The sequence below is a fragment of the Diabrotica undecimpunctata genome, chromosome 9 (assembly GCF_040954645.1).
Source record: "Diabrotica undecimpunctata isolate CICGRU chromosome 9, icDiaUnde3, whole genome shotgun sequence".
Classification (NCBI taxonomy): domain Eukaryota; kingdom Metazoa; phylum Arthropoda; class Insecta; order Coleoptera; family Chrysomelidae; genus Diabrotica; species Diabrotica undecimpunctata.
Window position 1 is genome coordinate 126,700,617 of NC_092811.1, and position 27,643 is coordinate 126,728,259.

A 27,643-nucleotide genomic window follows, 5' to 3' on the forward strand; every position below is an offset into this window, starting at 1 on the left:
TTCCCCAAAAAATTGCAACTTCACCCCTGTCCGCCACCCCTTATGTATCCACTCTCGCGTCCGCCCTTTGGGATTTCGTCTAGTTATACCAAGATCTTACTCTGGGCAAATTTTCAGCCATATTATCGATCGTTAATTTTTCCGAAAAAAATTTCAACTTCATCCCTGTATAGCCACCCCCTGTACCACGAGGGGCGTCCGCCTGTAAGGCAAAGTCTTAACCCAGTTACAATGAATATATTCCAATAGAGAAATGTCATATTACTGATCAGTTCAAAATTTCGGCTCTATCTCTTGGACTATAAGGAAGCGATAAGTGGTTTGACTGCATAATAACTGCTTGTTTAGTCTAGTTTTTTCAGTGATTCTAGGCAACCTATTTGGGTGGAGTTTTGACGTGTTCTTGAATGAGTTCCGAATCCAGCAGCCCGCTGAAATATTGGATTTTTATAATATAATTATTTGACAACCTTTTGTTGGCCAACCACCTAGAGCGGAGTTAAGCCGAAATACATTGATTTCCTATGTTCCGTTTTAAATTCGTTCAATCTGTATACCAATAACTATACGTACCAAAGACGTATGACGTAGATATATTAAAATTATACGACATATGTCAAGTGCCTGAAACATATGAGAAGTGCTGAAAAGCCCTATAGAAGATGCCGTTGTATCACCTAGTATTTTTTGCGACAGGGTGGTAGAGTGATAAGTTTTTTTACATTTCACTTTTAACCATTTAAAAAAACAAAGAAATATAACGTTTTGTTTGTTTTTCCAAAATCAATTTGTCTGTTCTTTGACTATATACACATTACACATTGTTATTTCATATATAATATTTGTATCAAAAAATTTGTGTCGGTGAAACAACCAATGTCTTGAATTTGCCGACGGACGAAATATCGATGGACCCGACATTACACAATTTGAGTTTATATTTATTATCAGTTTATATTCTATCAATGCCAAATAAAGTGTCACTTTAACTTATACCTTACGTTTAAAATATTTAAGTACTCCGAAATAAGGAAACAAGTTCCGTTTTTTTACAAATTAAGATTATATTTCAGGTATACTTACACGTATTATGAAAAATCTCCGCAACAAGCCATAAATCCTTTTCAGTAAAAGCCTCTCATGAAATATAGCTGAAAAGGTCGGGAGGATTCTCTTTTGGTAGCGGCGTATTAAATTCGGACTATGACATTCATAGTTTAAGACGATCTACTATAATACTTATAGTGAAAGAACTAGGGACGAAAAAGAGCCACGCTATTAAATATGAGTAAGTTTTAGCAAACCGACCGGATATCACGACAAAATATTTTATATTGCAGCTCTTTTGTCGACGTTTTATTACTTCATATTTTATAACCAATTTAGAAGAAACTATGTCAGTATACAAAGTTGCGTATTTTTAGTATAGTAGAAGTTGTTTCTCTTTGCATGACCCAAGGGAAAAAGTGAGTCTTAAGTGATTCCTGAAGGAAGAGCAAACCAGAGATTATAAATTTGGTGAAGCATGGGCTTACTGCCCCTCTGGAAAAAAGAATCTACCCAATTCGTGGAAAGAAAAATGCAACAATATTTAACGAAAAAGAAGGTAAATATAGTTGTAGTAGTCAATTAAGGATATAGGAGAAAAGACAGACTGGTAGTACTAGCAGGAGAGGAAAAAGATATAGCCTGGGGAAACGAAAATGATATGGTAACAGATAAGAACAAAGAGTAAAACGAGGACATGAGCAAAATAATGTAGAAAAATGTCAGTGGAAAGAAAACGGGAGATAGTAGTGATGATAGTTAATGCGCCATCAATACTAATAGAAGAAGTAAAGGCAATCGCATGGAGAGAACGTCAAAGGAGCTAGTAGAAGTAAGAATAAAAGTAAAATCAATCTAAAACAAAGTAAAACAAACAAAATAATGTCATAAACGAAGAAATCCTCAGGTAAACAGGTACACAGATTTGGGGCGAAATAGAAAGATTAGACAGTTAATGTGTAGTAATATAGAGGAAACTGAACGATGGCAAACAAAAATAACCATTGGAATAAGTAGAAATAAAAAAAGGGTAAAAAAGTTACATAAGAAGATGGGGATGGCAAAAAGCACCGAGAAAATAATGGGAATATTGGACGAACAATGGCCGAAGGAGGCTAATGAAAAGGTAATCGTCTCGAAAATGGAAATGAATTCACCGGACGATGTTGCAATCTTGGTAACTAAGGGCACAAGACAGTGAAAGGTACCCAAACTTCCCGGATTGTACATGAAAGAACTCGAAAATGGAAGAATTTAGACAGAGTAAAATGGGAAGAAGAGGACATTAGTAAACCTTGCGCATAACCTAAAACAAAATGCAAGAAAAGAACCAATAGCAGTTAAAATCATGGCAGCAGTCACAAAGCGATTTAAACGTACTGAAAGAGTGAAGAAAGAATTGATACTGGCAAACATGGATGGTCAATTTACAAAAAAATATCATCGAATCGGTAAAGTTTGTTGGTAGAAAGGAGGTAGTGAAGATTTCACGATATTATATATGGCACACGGCCATATGATTAATTTAATTTTAGGTTTGATCCTATCAGAAAACTTAGATTCTTATATTTATGTTCAAAATATGTACTACAAAACGTTGTAACCAATAACATTTTAAATAATTAGTTTTTTTTTATTTTTTTTTAGAGCATTTTAAAAGCTTTGGGTATATATGCACTTGGAGAGCCACCGATTCTTCGGTTCTTAATATTTCAGATTTGTTCTCATTATCCTACGATAATATTCTGTGATGTATTTAATGGTAGATGGATTGGAACGTTGCCAACCAAGGAAAGGGCTGTAAGTAAAATTTCTTCTTCTCTTCTTCTGGTTCCTATCCGTTTCGGATGTTGGAAATCATATTGGCAATCATGACCTTGCTCGCTGCGGCTCGAAACAGCTCCGTTGAGGTTTTCTTAAACCATGTTCTTAAATTCCGCAGCCATGATATTCTCCTTCTACCGGGTCCTCGCTTACCTTTGACTTTACCTTGCAATATAGACTGCAGCAGGGAGTAACGGTGCTGATTTCTCATAACGTGTCCCAGATATTGCAATTTTATGCGTTTGATCGTAAACACAATCTCTGGTTCCTTCTTCATTTTTTCTAGAACTTCCTTGTTCGTGATCCTTGCTGTCCATGATATTCTCAGCATTCTTCTATAAAGCCACATCTCAAATGCTTCAAGTTTTTTAATAGTGGTGTCTGTAAGTAAAATTTAGCTCGTATAAACGCAGATCAAGTTTAAACAGTTTAAGAATGATGAACGTGTTGCTTGTGTGAGTCCATTTTAAAAAAGAGGTAGAAGAAATAAATTAGACTTACTCACAATCAATTTAATTTTACTACCCAAGACGACCGGTTTCGCTTCCTAAAATTTGCAAAGCATCATCAGGTCAGTGATAGAAAGTAAATTAAATGCTGAAATTATAAAAAGTCCATATTAGGGTGCTATCTTATAAGGATATAGATCAAAAAAAGTTATAGTAATTATGCCAATATTACATGTCTGTGTTTATTAAAGAAGATGAAGAACATTATAATCACATAAAAAGGTGTCTCCAGGAGGTAGCAACAGAAGTCATTGGACATCAAATCCAGAATCAAAGAAAACTTCCATATCGGTAAGAAATAGAACAAGAAATAAAGAAGAAAAGAGACCAATATCAAAAATTCCTAAATACAAAGAATATAACGGATAAAATAATCTACAAGGAGTCTCAAACTAAAGTACAAAAAATGATATGTCGGAAGAAAAATAAAACATGGCACCAAAAGTGTAACATGATAAATTTTTGTCTAGCAGGACGAAGAAGCACAGAAAGTTGGAGAGTCTTAAAACCTTTATCACCTTTATGACAAGATAAGAAGTTCGTGCTTTGGAATGTTCTTTACAACGAGATTTTGGAGACCGACCTGGGCACCGGCGTACAGGCAATAGCATATGCGGATGATCTGGTGGTGCTGGTGGAACACGATGAAAACTGGTCAATCATGCAGAGAGGGAATCGAGCCCTCAACAAAGTGAAGACGTGGATGGGAAGCAGAGATCTTATGTTAGCGGCCGAGAAAACTGAAGCTATGATTCTCAAGGGTCCGAGGGCCAGAGACCATATAGTTTTTGTCCTGGAGGGAGAAAGGATCGTACCTGCCAAAAAAGTGAAGTACTTGGGAGTAGTCCTAGATACGAGGCGAACTTTTGGCGAGCACGTGAAATATGTCGTTAGCAAGGCAGAGGTGAGGACTGCGGCGCTGACAAGGATTATGCCCAATGTGGGGGGTCCGGGGACCGCCAAAAGGAGAATTCTAATGGAAGTGGTCCACTCTACTATACTTTACGCGGCACCGGTATGGCAACAAGTGCTTAACATCAAGAAATATAGACGAATGCTAGAGAACGCCCAAAGAAAAGCACTACTAAGGGTAGCACGTGCATACAGAACATCAACGGTGGCCATACAAGTGATCGCGGGTGTGTTACCCATCCACTTGATGGTGAAAGAAAGGGCAGAAACCTACGGGAAGGATGAGCAGGAGAAAATAATAGCCAGGAATAGGAGCATAACGGAATGGCAGGAAGAATGGACAAATGAGCATAGAGCGGCCTGGACGAGGGTATTAATTCCAAATATCGCAGACTGGATGAAGTGCGGGGACAGAGCCACCAATTACTTTTTCACCCAGTTCCTAACAGGGCACGGCTCCTTCAGGGCCTATCTAGAAAGGATAGGGAAGGTTGCGGATGGAAATTGCACAGACTGTGGAGTGGCTGACACGGCCGAGCACTGTGTATTCGAGTGCAGAAGATTTGATGAGGACAGAAACGAATTGTACAGAAAGCTAGGTAGGGTAAGTACAAATACCATAATGCAGGTAGCAATGAGAGGAGAGACTGAGTACAAGGCAATATTGGAGGCAGTAACTCAAATTGTCAGAAAGAAGGAGATATTGGAGAGGAATCTACAGCAAAGGTAGGTAAGAGAGTGAGAGAGAGGGCGAAAGAGAGAGAGAGAGAGAGAGAGGGGATGGGCTATTCATGCGATGCACCGGTCTGAAGAGGACCTACCGCATGAGTAGCCTGTATAAAAGGGGGTGGACTTTAGTTGGCAGGCAGGGAGCTATGGGTGTATCTGTGAGCACGACTCCTCTGGGGGGACTGCGTGCGGATGGATCCTTCCACCCTGAATCCAACTCACGCCAGGTCATCCCTAACGGGGACACGGCCTGGTACGGTCTTTAGAAGATTTACCACCAAAAAAAAAAAAAAAGAAGAGAGACATAGTGTCAATAATAACAATGGATGACTGGGACCAATATTTTAAGAAACTCCTAAGGAAGATAGACCACAATTTAAAGACAGCAACGAAACACAAAATATAAATATTTTAACTTCGCCCATACGAATAACAACGAAAGAAGTGGAAGATGTATGTAGATCTCTAAAAAATAACAAAGCACTGGTACAGGTAATATCCCTGCAGAGTTAATTAAACACGGCACATCCTAGCTATATACAAGTTTAGCCAAACTGTTCCAAAACTGCATTAATGGAATGACAACACCAGAGGAGTGGAAGACATCATTCATATCCACAGCACACAAAAAAAGCAGAAGGGATGAATGTGACAATTACAGAGGCATTGTCGTGACAAACTCGATCAGTAGAATATACGGAAGAGTAATTAAGAACGGAATAGAAAGAAAATATAAAGACTTAAAGGATGAGGTACAGGCAGAATTTAGGGCAGGTAGATCTGTTGACTGCTCTAAGCTCTAAAACTGTGGAAGCGCAAATGCCGAAATATGGGAATGTCGATTAACAAAAATAGCATAGACACTTTGTCATTTGCAGATGATCAAATAGTGATAGCACAAGACTATGAAGATATTGAGTATATGACTCGAAAATTAATCGAGGAGTATAAAAAATGGGGACTTGAAATCAATATCCAAAAAACTGAGTATATGTGTAACGGCGGGAAACAACAGGATCTTATATTGGAAAATTAAGAAGTTATCAAACATTCCAACACATATAAATATTTAGGTATGATCATCACAAAAGAAGGCAACATAGACGACACAATTGAGGAGAAAAACAACCAAGCAAGAAAAGCAATTTCCATTCTCAATAGTATCCTTTGAGATCAATCAATCTCTAACAATAACAAGCACAAGATATATAACACAATCATTAAAAGTATAATTACCTACAGTAGTGAAGTATGGCAAATAAAGAAAAGATACAAGAGAAAACTTGAGGCAATGGAAATGGATTTCTGGAGACGTTCAGCTGGACAATCGATAGAAAGAGTATCGAACAACAGAATAAGAGAAATTATAAAAGTAAAACATAATACAATAGTAGACGATATTGGTACCCAACAACTCAGATGGTACAGTCATGTACAGAAAATGTCTGAAGAATGTCTCCCAATACAAGTCTTAATGTGGACCCCTCACGGTAGAAAAAAAAAGAGGAAGACCCCGCCTTAGTTGGAGAGAAGGCATCAAGAGAAATGAAAGACAGAGACATAGAAAAAGACTTATGGATGGATCGAGAGGAGTGGCAACTGGGTATCGGAAATGGATTGTTTCTTCTACCAAGAAGAACTTACATACATATTCAAGCATTTTTTTCAATAATTGTGTTTCCTTTACGTTCTTCATAATATAATTTTAATATGACTAGGGTTTTCCAAAGTTTTATTACCATATTTTTTAGGGAACATTGCACTTTAAAATTATTATGATATATCTACTGTTTTATAATGTTTTTCAAATTTTTTAGGACCTTGTTCCGGTCTTCTTTAGCTTTTTTCCGCAGCCTACTTCTTGGAAATCATTTAAGCATTTTGCACAAATTATTAACAGTGGGCAGTTCCAAAAATATGATTTCGGATTAAAAGAAAATATGAAGATATACAAACAAAATGAACCACCAAAGTATAATATTAGTAACATTGCTCTGCCGGTTCATTTTTTCCTCGGCACCAATGATAATTTAGCAACCATTAAAGTAAGTAAAAGTATTGTGTTTATACAGCTGAACTGCCTTGAAAGGTATTGGATAAGTTTTCTTTCATCATCATCATCATCATCCACACTTCATTTATCACGTCCACTGCCAGACATAGGCCTACCTTAAACTCTTCAATTCTTTACGATTTTGTGCTCTTTGTTACCAATTTTTGGTGATACGCCTAATGTAGTCAGCCCAACGCGTAAGTAGTCTTTCTCTACTAACTTAGTCAGCTCTTGGCCTCTAACTTGTAATTTTGCTCGTTCATCGTGAGTCATGCATTCTCACTACATGGCCTGCCTAGTTCCATTTCTGTTCCGCTATGCTTTCCACAACATCAGCAATACTGGTCCTTCTTTGCAGATCTTTGTTTCTTATTCCATAGTGCTATGTCCAGGGATTTAAAACTGGAACTAAGAGTTAGGTTGGCGAGGTGCTATGTTTTTTCGACTTTATTTTATGGAATGGAATCTTGGACTTTGAATGCGACATCAATGAAAAAACTGGAAAAATTCGAGCTGTGGGTGTACAGAAGAATTCTGAAAATATCATGGATAGAACACGTCACAAACAAAGAGGTTCTGGGAAGGATGAACAAAGAAATGGAAATTTTAAATACAATAAAAATAAGATAATTAGAATATCTCAGACATATTACACGTGGAGAGAAATACACCTTACTCCTACTGATTATACAGGGAAAGATCCAAGGAAAAAGAAGCATAGGGAGGCGTAGAATGTCATGGCTGCGCAACCTGAGAGAGTGGTACGGATGTACATCAAATACACTTTTCAGAGCAGCCGTCTCAAAAGTCCGAATAGCTATGATGATTGCCGACCTCCGCCGCGGAGATGGCACTTGAAGAAGAAGAAGTTTCTTATTCGGTCCCCCAACGTCACTTCCAGCATAGACCGTTCCATTCGTCTCTGTGCGACTCTAAATTTAGAATCCGTAGTCTTGGTTAGAGTCATAATTACCCCCCATAGGTCATGACCCGTAATACGCATTGGTCAAATACTTTTCTTTTGAGGCTAATTTGAGGAGTTTGCTGTAAGAAGGATGCAGCTGCATATTTGGTAATTGTTGGGAAATTAAAAAACTGTTTTTTAATAAAAGTTTTTATTTTAACTCGAAAGACATAATATCAATCGATGACAAACAGATTTAGTCAATACTATTTTTGAGAAAATAAGAAAAATAATTGAAATAAAGTTGGACCTGCATCTTTCTTGCACCAAACACGTGAAATGATGCTTCTTTACCATCATTTTTGAGAAAAAAAACAAATTCTTGAAAAAAACTCTTATTCGGTTACAACAATCAAACGACTATGGTTTGGATACTACAAAAATACGAAAAAATCTGTAAAAAGAAACAGGTTGGTGTCAAAAAAATAGCATTCAGAAAAAAAAAAAAATAAAACATTAAACACACGGGCAAACTTTATTCATCTACCTGGTCGTCATCATCCGTTCCAGATGATTCGGTTTTCTGGTTCTCCGCCATGGCTGCATCACTTGCGAGACGGGTGTAAAAAGCCATTTGGTCCATACGAACGAATCGTGTTGCCAACTGCATTACATCTGCATATTTGGTTTTTTGACAGTTATAGGATTGCAATAGACAGGAATATCAAAAGAAACTGAGAGGTCGCTATCAAGGTTTCTCAAGATTTGGAATAAGTGAAAACTCGGAAGGCCAGTAGATATACTGACTTTAATACCATCTAAATATTCATTGTTGTACTGGAGAAATCGGTATTTGGAAATCTGGAATCTTTGCTTTTCTGCATCTGAGATAACTTTTTTAAAATGTTCTTCATAGAGACCCCTAAAGTTCAGGATCATTTTTTGTTTTACCAGAATGGAAATAAACTGCTTGAATGATTGTTTAACAAAATCAGCATATTGTTGGGGGCTAAAAACGTAGTCCTTCTTCCTTAAAAACTTCTTAATAACTCTAAAGCTGCGATCACGGGGAAGAAAGCTATGTCCTGGCTCACGAAAGCGGTGCTCTATCTAGTCAATAGACCTAGTTCTCACCAGCAAATACAGAAACTGAATTATTACTGAGTTTTTGTTTTGCGCAGCAGCGTTATCGGAGAAAAGGTATAAAACTTTAACATTTTTGGGGAGTATATTTTTTATATAGTGGTACAAAAATGACACTACTTCGTTTGGTGACTTTTGAGTCGTAGTTTCATCATACATATAAAAGTGTGCTTGATTTGTCTTACCAGAATGGACGCAGAAGTTGTATGTCCACAACTGGCGTTTGTAGAAAGCTTCCCCAGCAAGAATTTTTGAAAGTGGAAGGTTTTGTTGGAAGACAAAGGTCAGAACCTTTACTTCGTCGCTATGCTTGCACAATGTGGTTTTTTTCCTTTAGCTCCTTGAAAAACTAATCGGCCTTCATTTCATGCAACTTCTTTTTCGCTGCTAAAACTTTTCGTTCATTTTCGTCGAGGGTCACATCTTTGAGTTTGTTACCTAAGACATCATATATTTTGCATGAAAAAACTGGAATCATTCGAGCTGTGGGTATACAGAAGAATTCTGAAAATATCATGGACAGAACACATCACAAACAAAGAGGTTCTGGGAAGGATGAACAAAGAAATGGAAATTTTAAATACAATAAAAACAAGAAAATGAGAATATCTCGGACATATTACACGTGGAGAGAAATACACCTTGCTCTAACTGATTATGCAGGGAAAGATCCAAGGAAAGAGAAGCATAGGGAGGCGTAGAATATCATGGCTGCGCAACCTGAGAGAGTGGTACGGATATACATCAAATGAACTTTTCAGAGCAGCCGTCTCAAAAGTCCGAATAGCTATGATGATTGCCGATGAAAAAGAAGTTTCTTATTCGGTCCCCCAACGTCATTTCCAGCATAGACCGTTCCATTCGTCTCTGTGCGACTCTCAATTTAGAATCCGTAGTCTTGGTTAGAGTCATAATTACCCCCCATAGATCATGACCGGTAATACGCATTGGTCAAATATTTTTCTTTTGAGGCTAATTGAGGAGTTTGCTGTAAGAAGGATGCAGCTGCATATTTGGTAATTGTTGGGAAATTAAAAAACTGTTTTTTAATAAAAGTTTTTACTTTAACCCGAAAGACATAATATCAATCGATGACAAACAGATTTAGTCAATACTATTTTTGAGAAAATAAGAAAAATAATTGAAAAAAAGTTGGACCTGCATCTTTCTTGCACCAAACACGTGAAATGATGCTTCTTTACCATCATTTTTGAGAAAAAAAAAACAAATTCTTGAAAAAAACTCTTATTCGGTTACAACAATCAAACGACTATGGTTTGGATACTACAAAAATACGAAAAAATCTGTAAAAAGAAACAGGTTGGTGTCAAAAAAATAGCATTCAGAAAAAAAAAAAAATAAAACATTAAACACACGGGCAAACTTTATTCATCTACCTGGTCGTCATCATCCGTTCCAGATGATTCGGTTTTCTGGTTCTCCGCCATGGCTGCATCACTTGTGAGACGGGTGTAAAAAGCCATTTGGTCCATACGAACGAATCGTGTTGCCAACTGCATTACATCTGCATATTTGGTTTTTTGACAGTTATAGGATTGCAATAGACAGAAATATCAAAAGAAACTGAGAGGTCGCTATCAAGGTTTCTCAAGATTTGGAATAAGTGAAAACTCGGAAGGCCAGTAGATATACTGACTTTAATACCATCTAAATATTCATTGTTGTACTGGAGAAATTGGTATTTGGAAATCTGGAATCTTTGCTTTTCTGCATCTGAGATAACTTTTTTAAAATGTTCTTCATAGAGACCCCTAAAGTTCAGGATCATTTTTTGTTTTACCAGAATGGAAATAAACTGCTTGAATGATTGTTTAACAAAATCAGCATATTGTTGGGGGCTAAAAACGTAGTCCTTCTTCCTTAAAAACTTCTTAATAACTCTAAAGCTGCGATCACGGGGAAGAAAGCTATGTCCTGGCTCACGAAAGCGGTGCTCTATCTAGTCAATAGACCTAGTTCTCACCAGCAAATACAGAAACTGAATCATTACTGAGTTTTTGTTTTGCGCAGCAGCGTTATCGGAGAAAAGGTATAAAACTTTAACATTTTTGGGGAGTATATTTTTTATATAGTGGTACAAAAATGACACTACTTCGTTTGGTGACTTTTGAGTCGTAGTTTCATCATACATATAAAAGTGTGCTTGATTTGTCTGACCAGAATGGACGCAGAAGTTGTATGTCCACAACTGGCGTTTGTAGAAAGCTTCCCCAGCAAGAATTTTTGAAAGTGGAAGGTTTTGTTGGAAGTCAAAGGTATGCTATGCTTGCACAATGTGGTTTTTTTCCTTTAGCTCCTTGAAAAAACTAATCGGCCTTCATTTCATGCAACTTCTTTTTCGCTGCTAAAACTTTTCGTTCATTTTCGTCGAGGGTCACATCTTTGAGTTTGTTATCTAAGACATCATATATTTTGCACCTATCTGATCGAGGTGAGCCAAACCTGTAGTTAAAGTTTTCTTTGAAGTATCGATAGTAGAAGTCATAAGGAACTTTGGGTTTATTTTTAGGATTGCTAATACTTTCTGATTCGTAAAGTTCCCAATAGAGTTGATGCATCTTCTTTACATTTAGATCTGGAGATAAATAGAATCGACGGGATTTGTTTTTACTATACTGCGATGCACGCCTTTGAAAGCTCTGGATGTGTATGTTCACATTTTCGAGTAATTCGTTAGATTTTCGGTTGGATCTATTTGTATGCTTTCCTTTGTTACTAGGTGGCGCTACAATATCTCCGTCACGAAAACTTTGAGCAATGAGATCTACACGTTTCCTTGATATGCCGTGGATTAAACCAAAAGCATGTCTACAAACTCGTGCCTTTGGTTCAAAACCCAGCTAAGCTTACCTAGTATTTGTGGGAACAAGTACTGCCTTGCCTTTCATTAGTCTTTTTTCGAGTTCTTTGAATAGTAGTAGTTTGAATCAACCCTCACAAATACGTATTTTGCAAATCTTTCTTGCCTATTTTGTTTAACTTTTGTAAGACAACTTTTCTTGTTTCTTCGTCCACATTCTGAAAACACTTGTACCTGCAGTTGCAGTTCGATCCAGTTAATCTCGGTCCCTTTTGTATTCCATTTCAGTTCGTATACATTTTCCCTTCTGCAAAAGCTTTTTTTTAGTATTTCTTTTCCAGAGAGTGGTGTTGGCACTTTTTCTATTTTTGGTTACAGGAACAACTGGGGGCTCTTCCGTGAGCTCCTTGTTGGCAACAGGTTCAATGTGTTGTTTTTTTACAGAGGTACGTTTCTTCTTTGGATGCTTCCTCGTAGCTGAAGGTCTTGCGACATCACTATTAAAACAACTTTCATCAGAGCTTGTAGGTTCATGACTAAACATTCACAATCGTTTGGTGCAAAAACCTTTTTGTACCAAATGTGTGAGGAGGTAGATCCATAAAGACGTATAATTGTATAATTCCTTTATTTATTATCGGATGTGCATCGTTCTTATACCAATTAATCCGCCAATTTTTTTTAATTATGGCATATGTTTCCACTCAAAACGGTCTAAGTATGGAGCTCATAGTACTTATTCCATCTTCAATGTCTTTGTTTTAAAACCAATTTGTTTTAGGTTACCCAATACTTCGTCGTTCTATATACAGTTTACTTTTAGATATTCTTACCTTGTTATTCTTATTCTGTTTTGCGAATCTGAACATTATAACCTTGTTTAAGCTTGCGCTTCTTCAATAAGGGGCGGCTCTCTTTTTTGCTGTAGCTTTGAGGGGGCGAGCAACCTTAGTTGCGAGTCCATTATTTTGGAGTGTGGGTGGAGTAGGTGGGTATGGAGGTGGGTAACATGGACTGTATATATCATATTACATTCCCGGTCTTTTATATCTACATTTTTACTATACCAGCGGCCATTATGTAGAAATAATATGAAAATAACATAAATGTCAATTTTTTAGTATTTAGTATAGTTAATATAATAGTGTTTTTTTAGGATAATGATCACTTGATAAGTATTCTACAAAAGAATGGTGTCACAACTTCCAGACGTATTTATGACGAATATGCACACAACGATGTCTTTTTGGGAAAAGACTACAATAACTTTACTGGTGATGTGCTAAGTGTATTGGACATTCTAAGAGAATCAAATGAACCCATTAAATGAAAATTATTTGTTAAGGAAAAAAGAATAAATCTTATTTAAAATTATTAGTAGTTTTATCAAACAAATCTGAACTGTTTAATGGAATTGTATACTTCAAATCCAAGAGAGCGGCGATAACAAAAACAAAAATCAGAGTTGAAGGACTAAATACGAAATCCACGGAATACTTATACAAAAAAAAATATCAGACAAGATTGCTGGGAATGAAATATTAGAAAAAGATAACATCGTAGAAAGGTGGAAAAATGGATTATTAAGTAAACTGAGTTACCTTTCATTATTGTTTATTATTTCATCAACTAAAACTTTGCCAAATATATTATACAAGGCCATTTATCTTTTTTAATTGTTTATCTGCACTATAATATATAAATATCAAATTAATAATCATATAAACCTAACCAAACAAAAATAATCAAATGATATTTAACGGGCTGCTAAAAACAAGAGGATAAGTATACTTTAACATATTTTATGTTTTGTGTGACACAACCACTACCGGACTTTTCAGGGCAGCAGTCAACAAAGTCAGAATAGTCATGTTAGTGTCCAACATCCGTAACGGATAGGCACCATAAGAAGAAGAAGTGACACAACGTGTCCTTTGTTTGATTTTGTGTTCCAATACATACCCATTATTAAAAAACAAAAGGTTCGTTATAAAAATGTCAGACAGAACGGATGGCTTCTTGTCACTTGTCAGTCCAATAAAACACTATTTTATCCGTTTAAAAAAATATATATGTTACATAAAAATATAAGGGGCTCTTTCTTTTAGGAATCTAATCAGTTTGGTGTAAGTTGTGTTTATGAAATAAAGGTTTTATTGTGAAAAGTTGCTTAAATTATTCCTAGCGTTCTCATCAGCGAAGTGTCTTTAATGATAAAAAAATCCAACAGTATCTATGTTTCGTAGACGTTTTCTGTAAAGCATTTGACAGACGTAAATCAAAGAAGTTATTCATTTATTATACACAAGAGACATATCTCTAGGAATAATCTAAACGGTCACAAATATCTACCAAAACAACACAACAAAAGTAAAGAACTGACTGGCCCAATTGAAGCTGGCAATAGGATAAGACAGCGGGATAAGACAGCAGAGATGAAAACACTTAAAAAAATTGATGGTAAAACACTATACGACAGAACTAGAAGTTAACATATATGACGTAGAAAAAATAGAAAAGCCATATCTACATAAAAAGAAAAAGATAAAACAAATCTATATAGTTTTAAAAAATTAATGTTGGAGTCAGTTGTTTTTTATTCTTTTGCAGCTTTTTTCACACTAAGTTATGCTTGCCATTGTCCATCACATAATGAGATGAAGACACGTCAATTGACTGGACCACTATTTTAATAAGAGAGCAGCTTCTCTGGTCCCTAAATCTGTATTCTTTTTCTTCTTCTTCTTTACGTGCAATATCTAACTGATCTGTTCGTCTGAAAAAAGCTTATTTTCCCCTTACATCCCTTTCACCTTATATTTTTTTATTTATATATAATATATACTTACGGAAATTGAGATTTTCCCTTGGAGGTTTCCCTCCACCTTGTGGTTCTCGTGGAATTTAAGGTTTCTACGAGTTGTTCACCAACTTCAGGATCTCCAGATTTCTCATACTGATCAAGTAGTTCTTTACACTCGTCATTCCAGCATAGGATGTAGGATTTGGTAACTCCACGTGGGATGTGCTTTTTTGCACAGCTAATCATTGGTGATGTAAATCTTTCATAATTTTGGACCTCTGGTTTGATATATCTTATATCACTTTCAAGTTGGAATTTAAACTCTTCCCACCTTGCCTTCCGGAAATTCCATCTTCGCAAAGGGATTGAATTTATAATAGGGATGGTAGTGCCCAATGTTGTAATTATTGGTCTATGTTGGGATCTAAGAAAGTTATCGAGAACTTCCCTTGTGGCGTTCTTAAAGTCGTTTTTTGAGCCCCTTTCGCTGGAAGATATAAACGTGAGATCGGGATTGAAGCCCTTTTGCCATCTCGCAGAATGGAAGGTGGGTTTCTATTTTGCATCGTATAAGAGTCTGATATAGTGAAAGTAAGCCCATTCTGCGATTTGTTCTCCCTGTTGGTTACATTGGTTATATCCCCATGTAGTATGGTGGCTCTTAAAGTCTCCAGTGTATATTGTCGGGTGAGAAAATGTAGGAAGTACATTTTGTGGCCATTTAGCATTCGGTGGTTTGTATATATTGACTATATTTATTTCGTATTATACCGTACTAAGCGTGGTTGATTGAAGCTATTAGTGTGTATCCAGGGATTTGGCCACGGATTTTTAATTGTAGATCGTCTGCAGTATGTGTTTCTTGAACAGTAACCACGTCAATTTTGTTTTTTGCCAGTAGCTTGCTAAGATATTCGCTCTTGTTTCGGCTGAAGCCTCCAATATTTATTTGGCATACTCGAATTGTTGGTCCGATTGTCAAGAGCCATCATTTGTTTGTTGTGTGCTGTTGTTCTCCAGGAGACCTACGAGATACAGGTCTAGCGGTTCTATTGTTGCTAGTTCATTAAGCGTTACTCAAGGTGCACGTGTAGTATTCCACTACGGACGCGAACTAGCTTTACACCCCAAAGCAGCCATGCAAACAATATTCACCAACATTTAGAAGTATAGTGCAGATGAAATAGCAAAAGACCATGGAGTTAATATTGTTGTTGAGGTTGGTCGGGGTAGTAATATTCAAGTCGACTGAAAATTCAGATAAGACAGTACTACGTTTTTTCCGCATCGACCAAATCATTCCGTATTTAGACCTTTGCTATAAAATTTGCGCCATCAATCATTTTCAAATGTACTATATAATATGCTTGGTCTATTAAAATAGGATCACCAAAAACTATAGAGGGAACTCTGATCTTTATTCTCCTATTTGTACTTTTTGTATTTCCTCCCAATTATTACATTTTCATTAATCTTGCAGGCACTTCCAATTTTAAGCATCTCCACATTAACATTATTACCTTCCAATAATAATTTTCACATAGTTGTGACCACGCTTGTTATCTATTCCTCCAAACTCTCCCAACTCTCTTCGAGCGCATGTCCCGCAACTTTCTGCATGGAGAGAATTTCCACTGGCTAGACTTTGAAACATTATTCTTTTGTCTCGGGGGAGAATACAGCCAGTTTTCTGCTGGTCCGACGATAACGTGCGATAGATCGAGGTACGATACCGGCATAAACAAAGTTTTTAGTGCTTAATAATCGGTTTTGGGTGCTCTAATTGGAGACTGTGGGCAAAATTTAAGTAAGGTAGGTGGAAAGGTTCTTTAACTATTTATGAACATGGATTTTAATATGTAATTTTTATTATAAAAACAAAAATTAGGAAAATAAGTAAAAAAACGGCAAACTATGAAATTATTTTTAAAGGACAACATAATTACAAACTTATTGTATTAAAAATCTTCCCCTTGCTGTTAAAATTGTTTACCAAGACATCTTTAATGTGAAGTAATGGCAATTTTACTTTACAAGTTTTCTTGTAAAAAGTGAACGTATTTTTAACTGCAATTTTGATTAAATTCCATTAATGACAATAAATAATATTAAAACCACATAAGCAAATATTTCTTTGATTTTTGTAAATAACGAAGAAAAAAATTGTTTTAAAGTGGTTATCTTTTTTTTAATAATAACTTTTGTTTTTTTATTGTCAAATTTTTTTTCACCAGTTTCAAAAAATAAAAGTTATTTTGTTTCTGTTACGTTGGAAATATAAATCTTTTCGTATATACTATCATAAGAGAGAAAATTTTCCGACAATATTTTCGACTGGTATGAAAGCCTGTTGCCTGGCAATTTTCGCGTATTAAATTTTGACAGTTAAATCACGAGACGTCAGTCGAAGGATTTTGTCAAAATTTCATAAGCGAAAATTGCCAAAATGCATCAAACTTGAATAAAACCAGAAGAAAATTTTGCCGGTTGATAATTTTCTCTCGATTCATATTCGACAAGACTATTTGACGGGACAATTAATGTACCATATCAACGAAACATAATCTTTATTTAATAATAATATTAAATGTACAATTATTATAAGCTATAGTAATTTGCCCATTCTTTTCTGCCCAAGCATGATTTTGTGTATTATTGACCTGTAGTATTTGGGAACTCGAAGGTCCAGCTTCATTTGTTGTTCTAGTGGTGAGTGGAATTCAGCTGCAGATATGGTTTTAGATAGCTTGCATTTGAGTGACTCGTTAATTTAATTAACTCCTGTTTAGAAACACCTTACTCGAACAAGGCTGCCACAGAAGATCGATTGATTTGTTATTTTATGTTTTTTTTTTATTTCCAATTTTTTCAGCTGACATTTTTGTCAGATCTTAGGTGTTGATTCCAAGTGGACAGTTTTTAAACCAAGGTCCATCCTTCTAGTTGGGGTGAACAGTAAGAAAGTTTTGTCTGATAAAATGTTTGGTCTACTTTACTTACTTTACTTAATCAGTAGAACCCATTTGTACCTTTCGGTGTTGGGCAGTTTACAATACAATTCATTAAATTAAAATATTTGACAGTTTTCTGAGGTGTCCTAGCTCTTAACGAACTTTCTCCATTCCTTCCTATTGGATGCCATCTGTGTTGCTTCCTGCCAAGTTTTACCCTTACTCTGCAGTATCTGCGAGATGTCACTGTTCCATTCTTTAATGGGTTTTCCTCTTCTGTTCTTCCCTATTGGTTTGGCGCCCCACACTCTTTTTACTTGTCTATTATTGCCCATCCGGGTTAGATGTCCGAACCATGCCAATTTTTTCTCTTTGATTGACTCGAGTATCGGTTTGATTTTGAGCCTTTCTCTTATTTCTTCATTTCTGATTCTATCAGTTCTTTTTACTTCTATTGTTCTTCTGAGGTATTTCATCTCTGCTGCCTGAATTGTGCTCTGATGTCTTTTGTTTAATATCCAATTTTCTGCTCCATATGTCACTGTAGGTCTATATATTGTTTTGTATATTGTCATCTTGGTCTTTGTTGATATTTCTTTGTTATTAAGGAATCCTCTATTTAGTGCTTGGAATAGTTTTCCTGTGTTTTCCATTCTGTTGTTAAGATCATCCTCGATGTCTCCTTTGGTCTACTTTTTTCCATTAATTTCAAAAATAATCTAACTACAACATTTTCGTTTGATGAATTTCTTACCAACCATTTGTTGCTTACCAAACTTTTCGAATCGCCTTGATTTGTTTCGGAAAAAATTCTGTTGTATTCAATTCGGCCCGTAAATTCTCCCATAACATCAAATTCCTTCTGGAAAAAGTGAATCTTGCAGTTTACGGCCTCATTGCCTCTCCAGTCAAGTTCAAATGAGCAAAGGTGAATAAACTTTTTTTGTGCTCCATCGGGGGCTTCCTCGTCGTAGCTTTGGATGATTTTTAATAGTTCTTCAGTGGATAATGCTTTTAAACTGAGTTTGTTTTTATCTTGAGCACTCGGAAGCTGCCTCCGTTTGGTATCTCTGGACAATCTTGCACATTTGTAAGAAATATCTGTGAAAGGGTGAATTTTTATGCCGTACTCTGTGAAATATTTTTCTTGTACCAGTTTTGCTGTAGTATTCCACGATGACTTTACAGACGGACTCTTTATAGTCTTCGCCATTGCCTTTTTGCATGTTAAAGACATTATTATCAAAAATTTTTGCTAGTTCCGTTATGGTAGTACATCTTTCAAGCGTAAAATTTGTCACTCTTAGAAACTTCGAAACTTGGGTCCAAATAGTGCTTCTCGACCTCTGCGTGTTCAATGGGACATTTTCCGAAACCAATTTTTTTTATTTTTCCCTATTTTCCATACAAGTATTAATACAAAGAGCTCGAGACGTAAATTGCGAAGTCTACGTATGCTTTATAGACTTTGAAAAAGCATTTAACAAGGTGCAACATCAAAAATTATTTCAGATACTGAAAGATTCTAGTATTGATGACAAAGATTTACGCCTAATTAAAATTTTATACTTAAAGCAAAGGACAACTGTACGAGTAGACAACGAAACCTCACAAGAATTCACGATAAAATGGGGAGTACGTCAGGGCTGCATTTTATCACCGACGTTGTTCAATACTTACTCGGAAATACTTTTTAGGGAAGCTATTGATGGTTTAAGAAAAGGTATAAAAATCAATGGTGAAATCATAAACAATTTAAGATATGCGGACGATACGGTTTTGATTGCTGATAATGGGGAGGATCTGCAACATTATTAGACCGTGTAGTGGAAGCCTGTGACAGATACGGCATGAAATTAAACTGTAAGAAGACCAAAATTCTTGTAGTAGACAAGACACAGGAAGTAAGATAAAAAAAGGCGAGAGCTGTCTTCAATCGCCTCAGGAAGATTTTATGTAATATGCACCTGAACATTGATAATAATAACACGAGTCTTGAGATGCTATGTATTTTCTACCCTTTTATATGGAGTCGAAGCCTGGACCTTGACGGAGGCAACATCCAAACGATTAGAAGCCTTTGAAATGTGGTGCTACCGCCGCATGCTCAGAATTTCCCCTATATCCATCATGTTACAAACAACACCGTGATCCAACGTATAAATACAGATCTGGAAATTATGCGTATCGTGAAAATCAGAAAGATGACATACTTAGGGCATGTGATGCGCAATGAGAAGTATCAACTAATTCAACTAATTTTACAAGGCAAGATAGAAGGCAAAAGATCTCAAGGACGCAGAAGGACATCGTGGTTGAAGAACACCAGACAGTGGGCAGGAATGACTACCATACATCTATTTAGAGCAGCTGTCAACAAAATTGTATGGACCAACGTGATTGCCAACATCCACAGAAAATAGGCACCAAAAGAAGAAGTCATATTGAATTTACAATAGAAACAGAACAAAATTAATTCATAACTTTTTTAGATTTAAAAATTATCAGAACTAAAAACAAACATGGGTTCTCCATAGTTTATAAACCAACCCATACTGACACAATTAACATAATTCATCGTCCCATCCTACACAACATAAATTGGCAGCCTATCATAGCATGTTACACAGATTAATAGAAATTCCGATGTCAAAATACAAGTTTGAGATAGAATTAAATATAATTAAGCAAATAGCAGTAAACAATGGGTACAACTAACAAACAATTAATCAAATTTTAAATCAAAAACTACACAAGAAAACCCTGAAATTAGTATTGCCACCACCAGCGAAAAAACCTAGTATCTTCTGCTTGATTACATATAAAGGTAAGATATCAACAAAAATAGCCAAACACATAAAAAAGAAAGGAATAACACAAGCTTTTAGAACAAACAACTTAAAAAAACTATATTAAAAACAACAAGACCCAAAATCAAAAGCATTTACACAGTGGTGTATATAAACTTAAATGTGGCAACTGCCCAAAAACTTATATCGGTCAAACTGGTAAAACTTTTAAAAAACGTGTAGCAGAACATAAAAGGGTTTTCAATAATAGAAAAACAAATTCTTTATACTCTAGATCATAATCATTCTTTAAATGACGAATTTCAAATTCTTCACATCCAGTGTAGCGGACTTCAATTCATTCAGATTTAGCCATACGGCTCACACTCCGTCTAGGGGGAAAATTCACTCATCCCAGATACCTACGGTATCAAAAGGATTGAGCTCTGGTGGGACTCTTTCCATGTTATCGAGTCCTAGGTGACTTGGTATGTCGGTGTATCTCTCAAAATTTTCGTATGCATCTGGACGTCGAAAGTAACACAGCTTTCTGCATAATCTTATATAGATGTTCATATAGACCCAGCTTTTTTATGTTTTCTAGGAGGCTCTTCGGGATGACTCCAGTGGTAGAACGAATAATAGGTATCGTCTGGGTACTTTCCATTCTCCATTGTCTTCTGATTTGTATTTCTAGATCTCTGTACTTGGCGATCTTTTCGTTGTATTTAACACGTAAATTATTGGTGTTGAGTATCGCCACATCAATAAGTGTTGTTTGCCTAAGAATTTTATTAACTAGTATGAGATCGGGTCTATTATGGGCCACTGGTTGGTCTGTAAGCACAGTGCGGTCCCAGTATAGCTTGTAGTTGTCATTTTCAAGCATTCTATCAGGGACGTATTGATAATAAGGAAGATGGTCGGTTTGGATGTCCCAGTTTGTCAGCTAGTTCTTGGTGGATAATCTTTCCTACTGAGTCATGACGTTCTTTATAATCAGTACCGACAAATGCCTGGCAGCCACCGGTAAGATGTTGGATGGTTTCTTGGGCTTGGCATCCATATCGGCATTTGTCATTTTGGACTTGACGATCTTTAACAATATATTTCAGGTAATTTTTAGTTGGAATAACCTGATCCTGAATGGCAAGTAGGAAACCCTCAGTCTCGGGAAACATCTTTCCTGATGTCAACCAATAGTTCGATGCTGTATTGTCGACATATTCTTGGCTGATCTCATTAAGATGTCGCCCATGCAGAGGTTTACTCATCTAGGCGCGCATTTTGTCTTGCTTAGTCAGGTGGTTTATGCCCATTTCTTGTTCCCTCAGTTTAAGCGGCGTCGTATCATCATCATCATCATCATCATCATCATTTTGGCTTTACAACCCTGTGTGGGTCCTAGCCTCCCCAAGAATTTTTCTCCAGTCGTCCCTATCCATCGCCTTCCTCCGCCAAGCACGTATTTCCATATTTCTCATATCTTGGTCTATGTTATCTAGGAATCTTGTTCTGGGTCTTCCTCTTCTTCTTTGACCAATAGGTCTATCAAGGAGCGTTTTTCTAGCTGGGTCGGTTTGCTCCATCCGCATTACATGGCCTACCCACCTCAGACGTCCTATCTTTATGTGTTTTACGATATCTGGTTCCTGGTATATCCTATAGAGTTCGAAGTTGTGTCGTCTTCTCCAGACAGTCGTATCATCTACTGCGCAAATTGCTCGATGTAAAATAGATGTCTCAGCCTGTACCTGAAAATAAGTTCTTAAATTAGCAATTTGTTTATCCACTTCAATTCATTATTAATAAGATTTGGTGTATTATGACCTTAGGTTATAAAATAAAGCTCTGTGGTCCAAAGTCTTTTTATTTTGTAAACATATTTTATATTACAAAATTGGTAATTGGTGGTTTTTGATAAATAAATGTTTTAATAATCCATTTTATTTAAAACAATTTTTTCCCTTGCCTTATAACTCTAATGTTTACTTTGTCATAGCAAATGAAACTATATTATTTTAACAACTAAAGCAAAGACTCGTTGTTTGCTGCGAGTTCTCACACAAATAAACATTGAGAACTCGCTGTCCTAGATGTTCTTTATTTCGAATAAATATAGTGAATATAGCTACTGAGTAAACAGTTATCAATTGTATCGAGGAATAATAGACATTTTTATTCAAATAACCTCTATTTCAGTCGACAACGATATAATATATTTCTTAAAACGAGCTTCTATTTATCAAACAAGCGCATATTTGCGACACAATAAACCTCTGGTAAATTCGTTGGAGCGAAAATAAGTTACGTTCAAATATTCCTTCATCCTTGATGTTGTATCCTGGGGGAAGTGGTCTATGAACTTTTAGCAGAGTATCCCTTAGCAAGTTTACTCCAAATCCTTTGGAAAACTGCTGTGCCCCGAAACCCTGTGTTTACCAAGCGTACAGCAAAAGTGTATGGTCTGTTATTATTTAATGAAAAATAATGAATTCTGCTGAGAATATGAGTTAATAATAAAGGATTATCAACGTTTTGTTTACCACCTACATATATGTTTCAGTCTAAATTGAAGAATGTACGTTAATTAGACAAATTTTTTTAAAATACAAATTTTGACAATACAAACTGAAATACTGATATACTAAAAAAAACTGGTATACACTATACAGGATGAGTTTTTTGTGCGACAGTTGTCGATAATTCCGTAATCGTACAGAATATCCAAAAAAGTTATTTAGAAAAAGTGTAGGCAATGATTTTCCTATGCTACAACAGGGCGCCCTATTTAAAAATTGTATCTTTGTTATACCACTTAGTTATTAATCACCCTGTAGAATTTCACATGGGACGGAAAACATTAACATTTACAAAAGCTGCCAAACAAAAATGGATGACCAAAGAAATTCTCGAAAAGATGGACGAAAGAAGAATACATAAAAACAAAAATAAAATTAAATATCAAGAAATTAATAAACAAATAAAACAGAAAATAAAACAAGCTAAGGAAACATGGATTTCCATTAAATGTGAAGAAATTGAGGAATGTGAGGCAAGGTATGACACTTTCAACACCCATAATAAGGTTAAAGAAATGATTTCAGAAAATCGTAACAAACCAATCGGGATATTAACAAATGCAGATGGTACAACTATAACTGAAACGCAAGACAAATTACGTAGATGGAAAGAATACATTGAACACCTATTTTATGACCAAAAAGTAGGACAATTAGAAGTTGACGGAGAAACCACGGGACCAGTAATAATGAAAGAGGAAGTTATTTATCCCATAAAACACACAAAAGGTAGAAAAACTCCAGGACCCGATAATATACCAATTGAACTATTGAAGATAATAATTGATGAAGATAATATTGATGTCTTGGTAGACCTTTTTAACTCCATATACAAGACGGGACACATACCCAAAGAATTGCTTCTCTCAACTTTTGTAACGATTCCAAAAATCACAAATGCTAAAGATTGCAATGACTATCGGACAATTGCATTAATGAGCCACACATTGAAAACCTTCCTTAAAATCATACATAACAGAATCCACATGAAATTAGAACAAGAAATAAGTGATTCACAGATGAGTTTTAGAAAGGGTCTAGGAACTAGAGAAGCATTATTCGGAGTAAATGTTCTGACACAACGATGTCTGGATATGAATCAGGACATAATATGCTTGCTTCATACATTTTAAAAAAAATTTTGACAGAGTTCAACATGAAAAGCTTTTAAGTATTCTTAAGACCAAAAATATAGATAGTAGAGATCTACAAATTATATCGAATCTGTATCAAAATCAGAAAGCAAGAATAAGAGTCGAAGGAGAACTGACAGAGGAAGTAAGTATACTTAGAGGAGTTCGACAAGGGTGCATACTTTCACCACTCTTATTCAACGTCTACAGTGAAGTGATATTTCAAGAAGCTTTATTGGATATTGTGGAAGGTATTTTGGTCAACGGATATAGCATTAATAATATTAGATATGCGGACGATACGGTCATATTTGCAAGTGACATGGAAGATCTACAGTACATAATACAACATGTATACAATGCATGTGAAAGGTACGGACTGCAAATGAATCTCAAGAAAACGAAATCAATGATATTCTAAAAAAAAAAAAAAAACACAAAATGTAGATAACCTGATCATCAATAATACAACGATCGAAAGAGTAACAACATATAAATATTTAGGAACGTGGCTAACCGAAGATGGAGATCAAACAAAAGAAATCAGATCTAGAATAGAAATGGCATGAAACACGTTCATAAAATGGAAGAACTTACTTTGCAACCGTAACTTTAATCTAGAGATCCGCACAAGAATGCTACGTTGTTTCGTTTTTTTTCTACTTTACTGTACGGCATGGAAGCGTGGACAATAAAACAGTCTGAAATCAAAAAATTAAACTCCTTTGAGATGTAGTTCTACAGGAGAATCCACAGAATATCGTGGACTGAAAAAGTAACTAATATAGAGGTGTTACAAAGAATGAAGAAAGAATGTGAAGTCATAAAAACTGTTAAAATTAGAAAGATTCAATATCTGAGTCATATAATGAGGGGCGAGAAGTACGTATTACTTAGATTAATTATGCAAGGGAAGATACAAGGGAAGAGAAACCCAGGACGACGCAAAATATCCTGGCTAAGAAATTTGAGAGAGTGGTTCGGTTGCAGCTCATTAGAATTATTCAGAACCGCGGCCAATAAAATTAAAATAGCGATGATGATTTCCAACCTCCGATAGGAGAAGGAACCTGAAGAAGAAGAAGAATTTCACATATTTTCCAAGTATGTAGAATATCATTGCTTATATTTTTTTTACATAACTTTTTTTGGATATTCTGTACTATAATGGAATTATCGTGCAATGTTTTACTAAAAACTTACCCTGTAAATAAAATTGCTTTCTATTTACTTCTAAATTTCCAGTTTACCTCTGAGCAGACATTTTTTAGATACCCCGTATAACATCTTTTTTATTTTTCAAGCCTTCAATTCCTAGGCATAAACCACATTTTTTATTAGCTTTTTCTGTTATGGTTTACTATTTATTTACAATTATTTTAAAAAGTGCTGTCTGGAAACCTGTCCAAAAAACACATCATAACTTTTATTGAGCCATAATAAAGGAAACAAATACGAGTGGAAAACAAAATAGAAAACGTCTGGAAATAGCTACTGTGATGTATGGGTTTATAGACAATTGTTTAGAATTCTTGGCACTGAAAATATAAATCAAGTGTCGACGTAAAACGATGAGGAATATGTGAGAATTATTGGGAAATTTGGATCTAAAAGTAGGGTTTATTATTATATAATATTATTTGGTAATTTTTAACAAGATATGGGGTTTTTTTATTATGATTCAAAAGATTTTATTTTAAAAATTAGGCTATAAATAAATTTTTATAGTAATCGCAGATCTAAAAAATTTCTTACTTACCTGACAAGTATGTAGTAGATATATATATATATATATATATATATATATATATATATATATATATATATATATATATATATATATATAATCTATATAAGGATTTTTACAGCTGTCGCTGCCGTCCTTCTTTCAACCAACGTCTTCAGTCCTTTCTGTTCTGCCATTCTCCATCTCTAAGGTCTCGTCTTTCCATGGCCTCGTTCACTTCATCCCTCCATGATCTTCGGGGTCTACCTCTTTTCCTCCTTCCTATTGGGCTCCAATAGGAAGGAGGAAGTCTCCGTCTTCAGTCCTTTCTGTTCTGCCATTCTCCATCTCTAAGGTCTCGTCTTTCCATGGCCTCGTTCACTTCATCCCTCCATGATCTTCGGGGTCTACCTCTTTTCCTCCTTCCTATTGGGCTCCAATCCGAAATCTTTGCTATTCACCTTGTATGATCTGTTCTTCTCACATGTCCATACCAAATTAAACGTTTTTCTTCGATGTAGTATGTCTACTCCCATTATTCGTTTTATCTTCTCATTTCTGATGCGATCCATTTTTGTCACTCTGCAGCTTCTTCTCATGAACTCCATTTCAGTTGCTGTGATTTTGGACCTGTTTTGTTTATTTATTACCCAATTCTCTGCTCCATAGGTCATTATACTGCGTACCAAGGTGTTATAAATTCTCTTCTTTGTATTTCTGGTAATCTGTCTATCCCACAGTACCCCGTTCATTTGTTTAATACATGTTCTTGTCTGTGCTAATCTGCTGGTTGTCTCTTACTCGGTGGTTCCATTTTTTGAGAGTATGAATCCTAAATATTTGAATTTGTCAGTGCCGTTAATTTCCCTATTATCGTCCATTTCCAAGTTTCTCACTGGTTCTTGCTCTGTTGTTAAATATTCGGTTTTTTCTAGATTTATTTCCAGTCCATTTTGTGTGTATTCCTTTTTTAATTTTCGAAGAATATAGTACAGATCTTCTTCATCTTGAGCCGTTATCACTTGGTCATCTGCAAAGCTTAATGTGTACAAGAAGTTGTCCCGGATTGATATTCCCATCCCTTCACATTTCCTTTTCCATGGTTTTAATATTTGTTCGAGGAATATCTTGAACAGTGTCTGAAATGTAGAGCATTCCTGCAATAAGCCTTTTGTGGTCTTAAATTCGTTGGAGTATTTATTGCCGGTTTTAACTCTTACCTTGTTGTTGTTGTAAATGTATTTTACCGCTTCTATTAACCTCTGAGTTATTCCGATTTCCTTCATCGTATTCCATACTTATTTTTTGGGACCGTGTCATATGCCTTTTTTAAATCTATGAACGCCATGTGTACTGGTCTATTTTTTGCCATTTTTTTTTCAATTAATTGTTGGAGTATATATATGTGGTCTATGCAAGATCTTCCTGCCGTGAATCCCGCCTGATCTTCTCCAATTTTATTTGAGATAGATTTTTCCAGTTTTTCTTTCAGTATTTTCCATATAACCTGCCCATACATGCTATCACACTGATGCCTCTGTAGTTCCCGCATTTCTTCTTATCTCCCTTTTTATGTATCGAGGTTATACATGCTTTGGACCATTCATCTGGTATTTCGTTCAGGTTTATAGCGTTACTGAACATTTCGTGTATAATTCTGTGTAGTTTGTCCGTTCCGTACTTAATTATTTCATTAACGATTTCTCCTGGTCCCCCT

The 27,643-nt window shown here is 35.7% G+C and overlaps 2 protein-coding genes across 2 annotated transcripts in view; both read left to right on the top strand.

Moving 5' to 3' along the window:
- The window catches only part of LOC140451315 (uncharacterized), a 97,160-nt gene extending 83,847 nt beyond the window's left edge, over positions 1-13,313 (top strand). The window contains exons 14-16 of the mRNA XM_072545063.1: positions 2,695-2,847; positions 6,839-7,066; positions 13,099-13,313. Coding sequence (XP_072401164.1) covers positions 2,695-2,847; positions 6,839-7,066; positions 13,099-13,272 — 555 coding nt within the window. The 3' untranslated portion in view covers positions 13,273-13,313. The remainder of the gene's footprint in view (positions 1-2,694; positions 2,848-6,838; positions 7,067-13,098) is intronic.
- A 3,175-nt stretch (positions 13,314-16,488) lies between these two features.
- LOC140451432 (somatostatin receptor type 2-like) overlaps positions 16,489-27,643 on the top strand; it is a 1,059,667-nt gene continuing 1,048,512 nt past the window's right edge. Inside the window, exon 1 of the mRNA XM_072545226.1 lies at positions 16,489-16,557. The gene's annotated coding sequence lies outside the window, so the exon portion shown is untranslated. The remainder of the gene's footprint in view (positions 16,558-27,643) is intronic.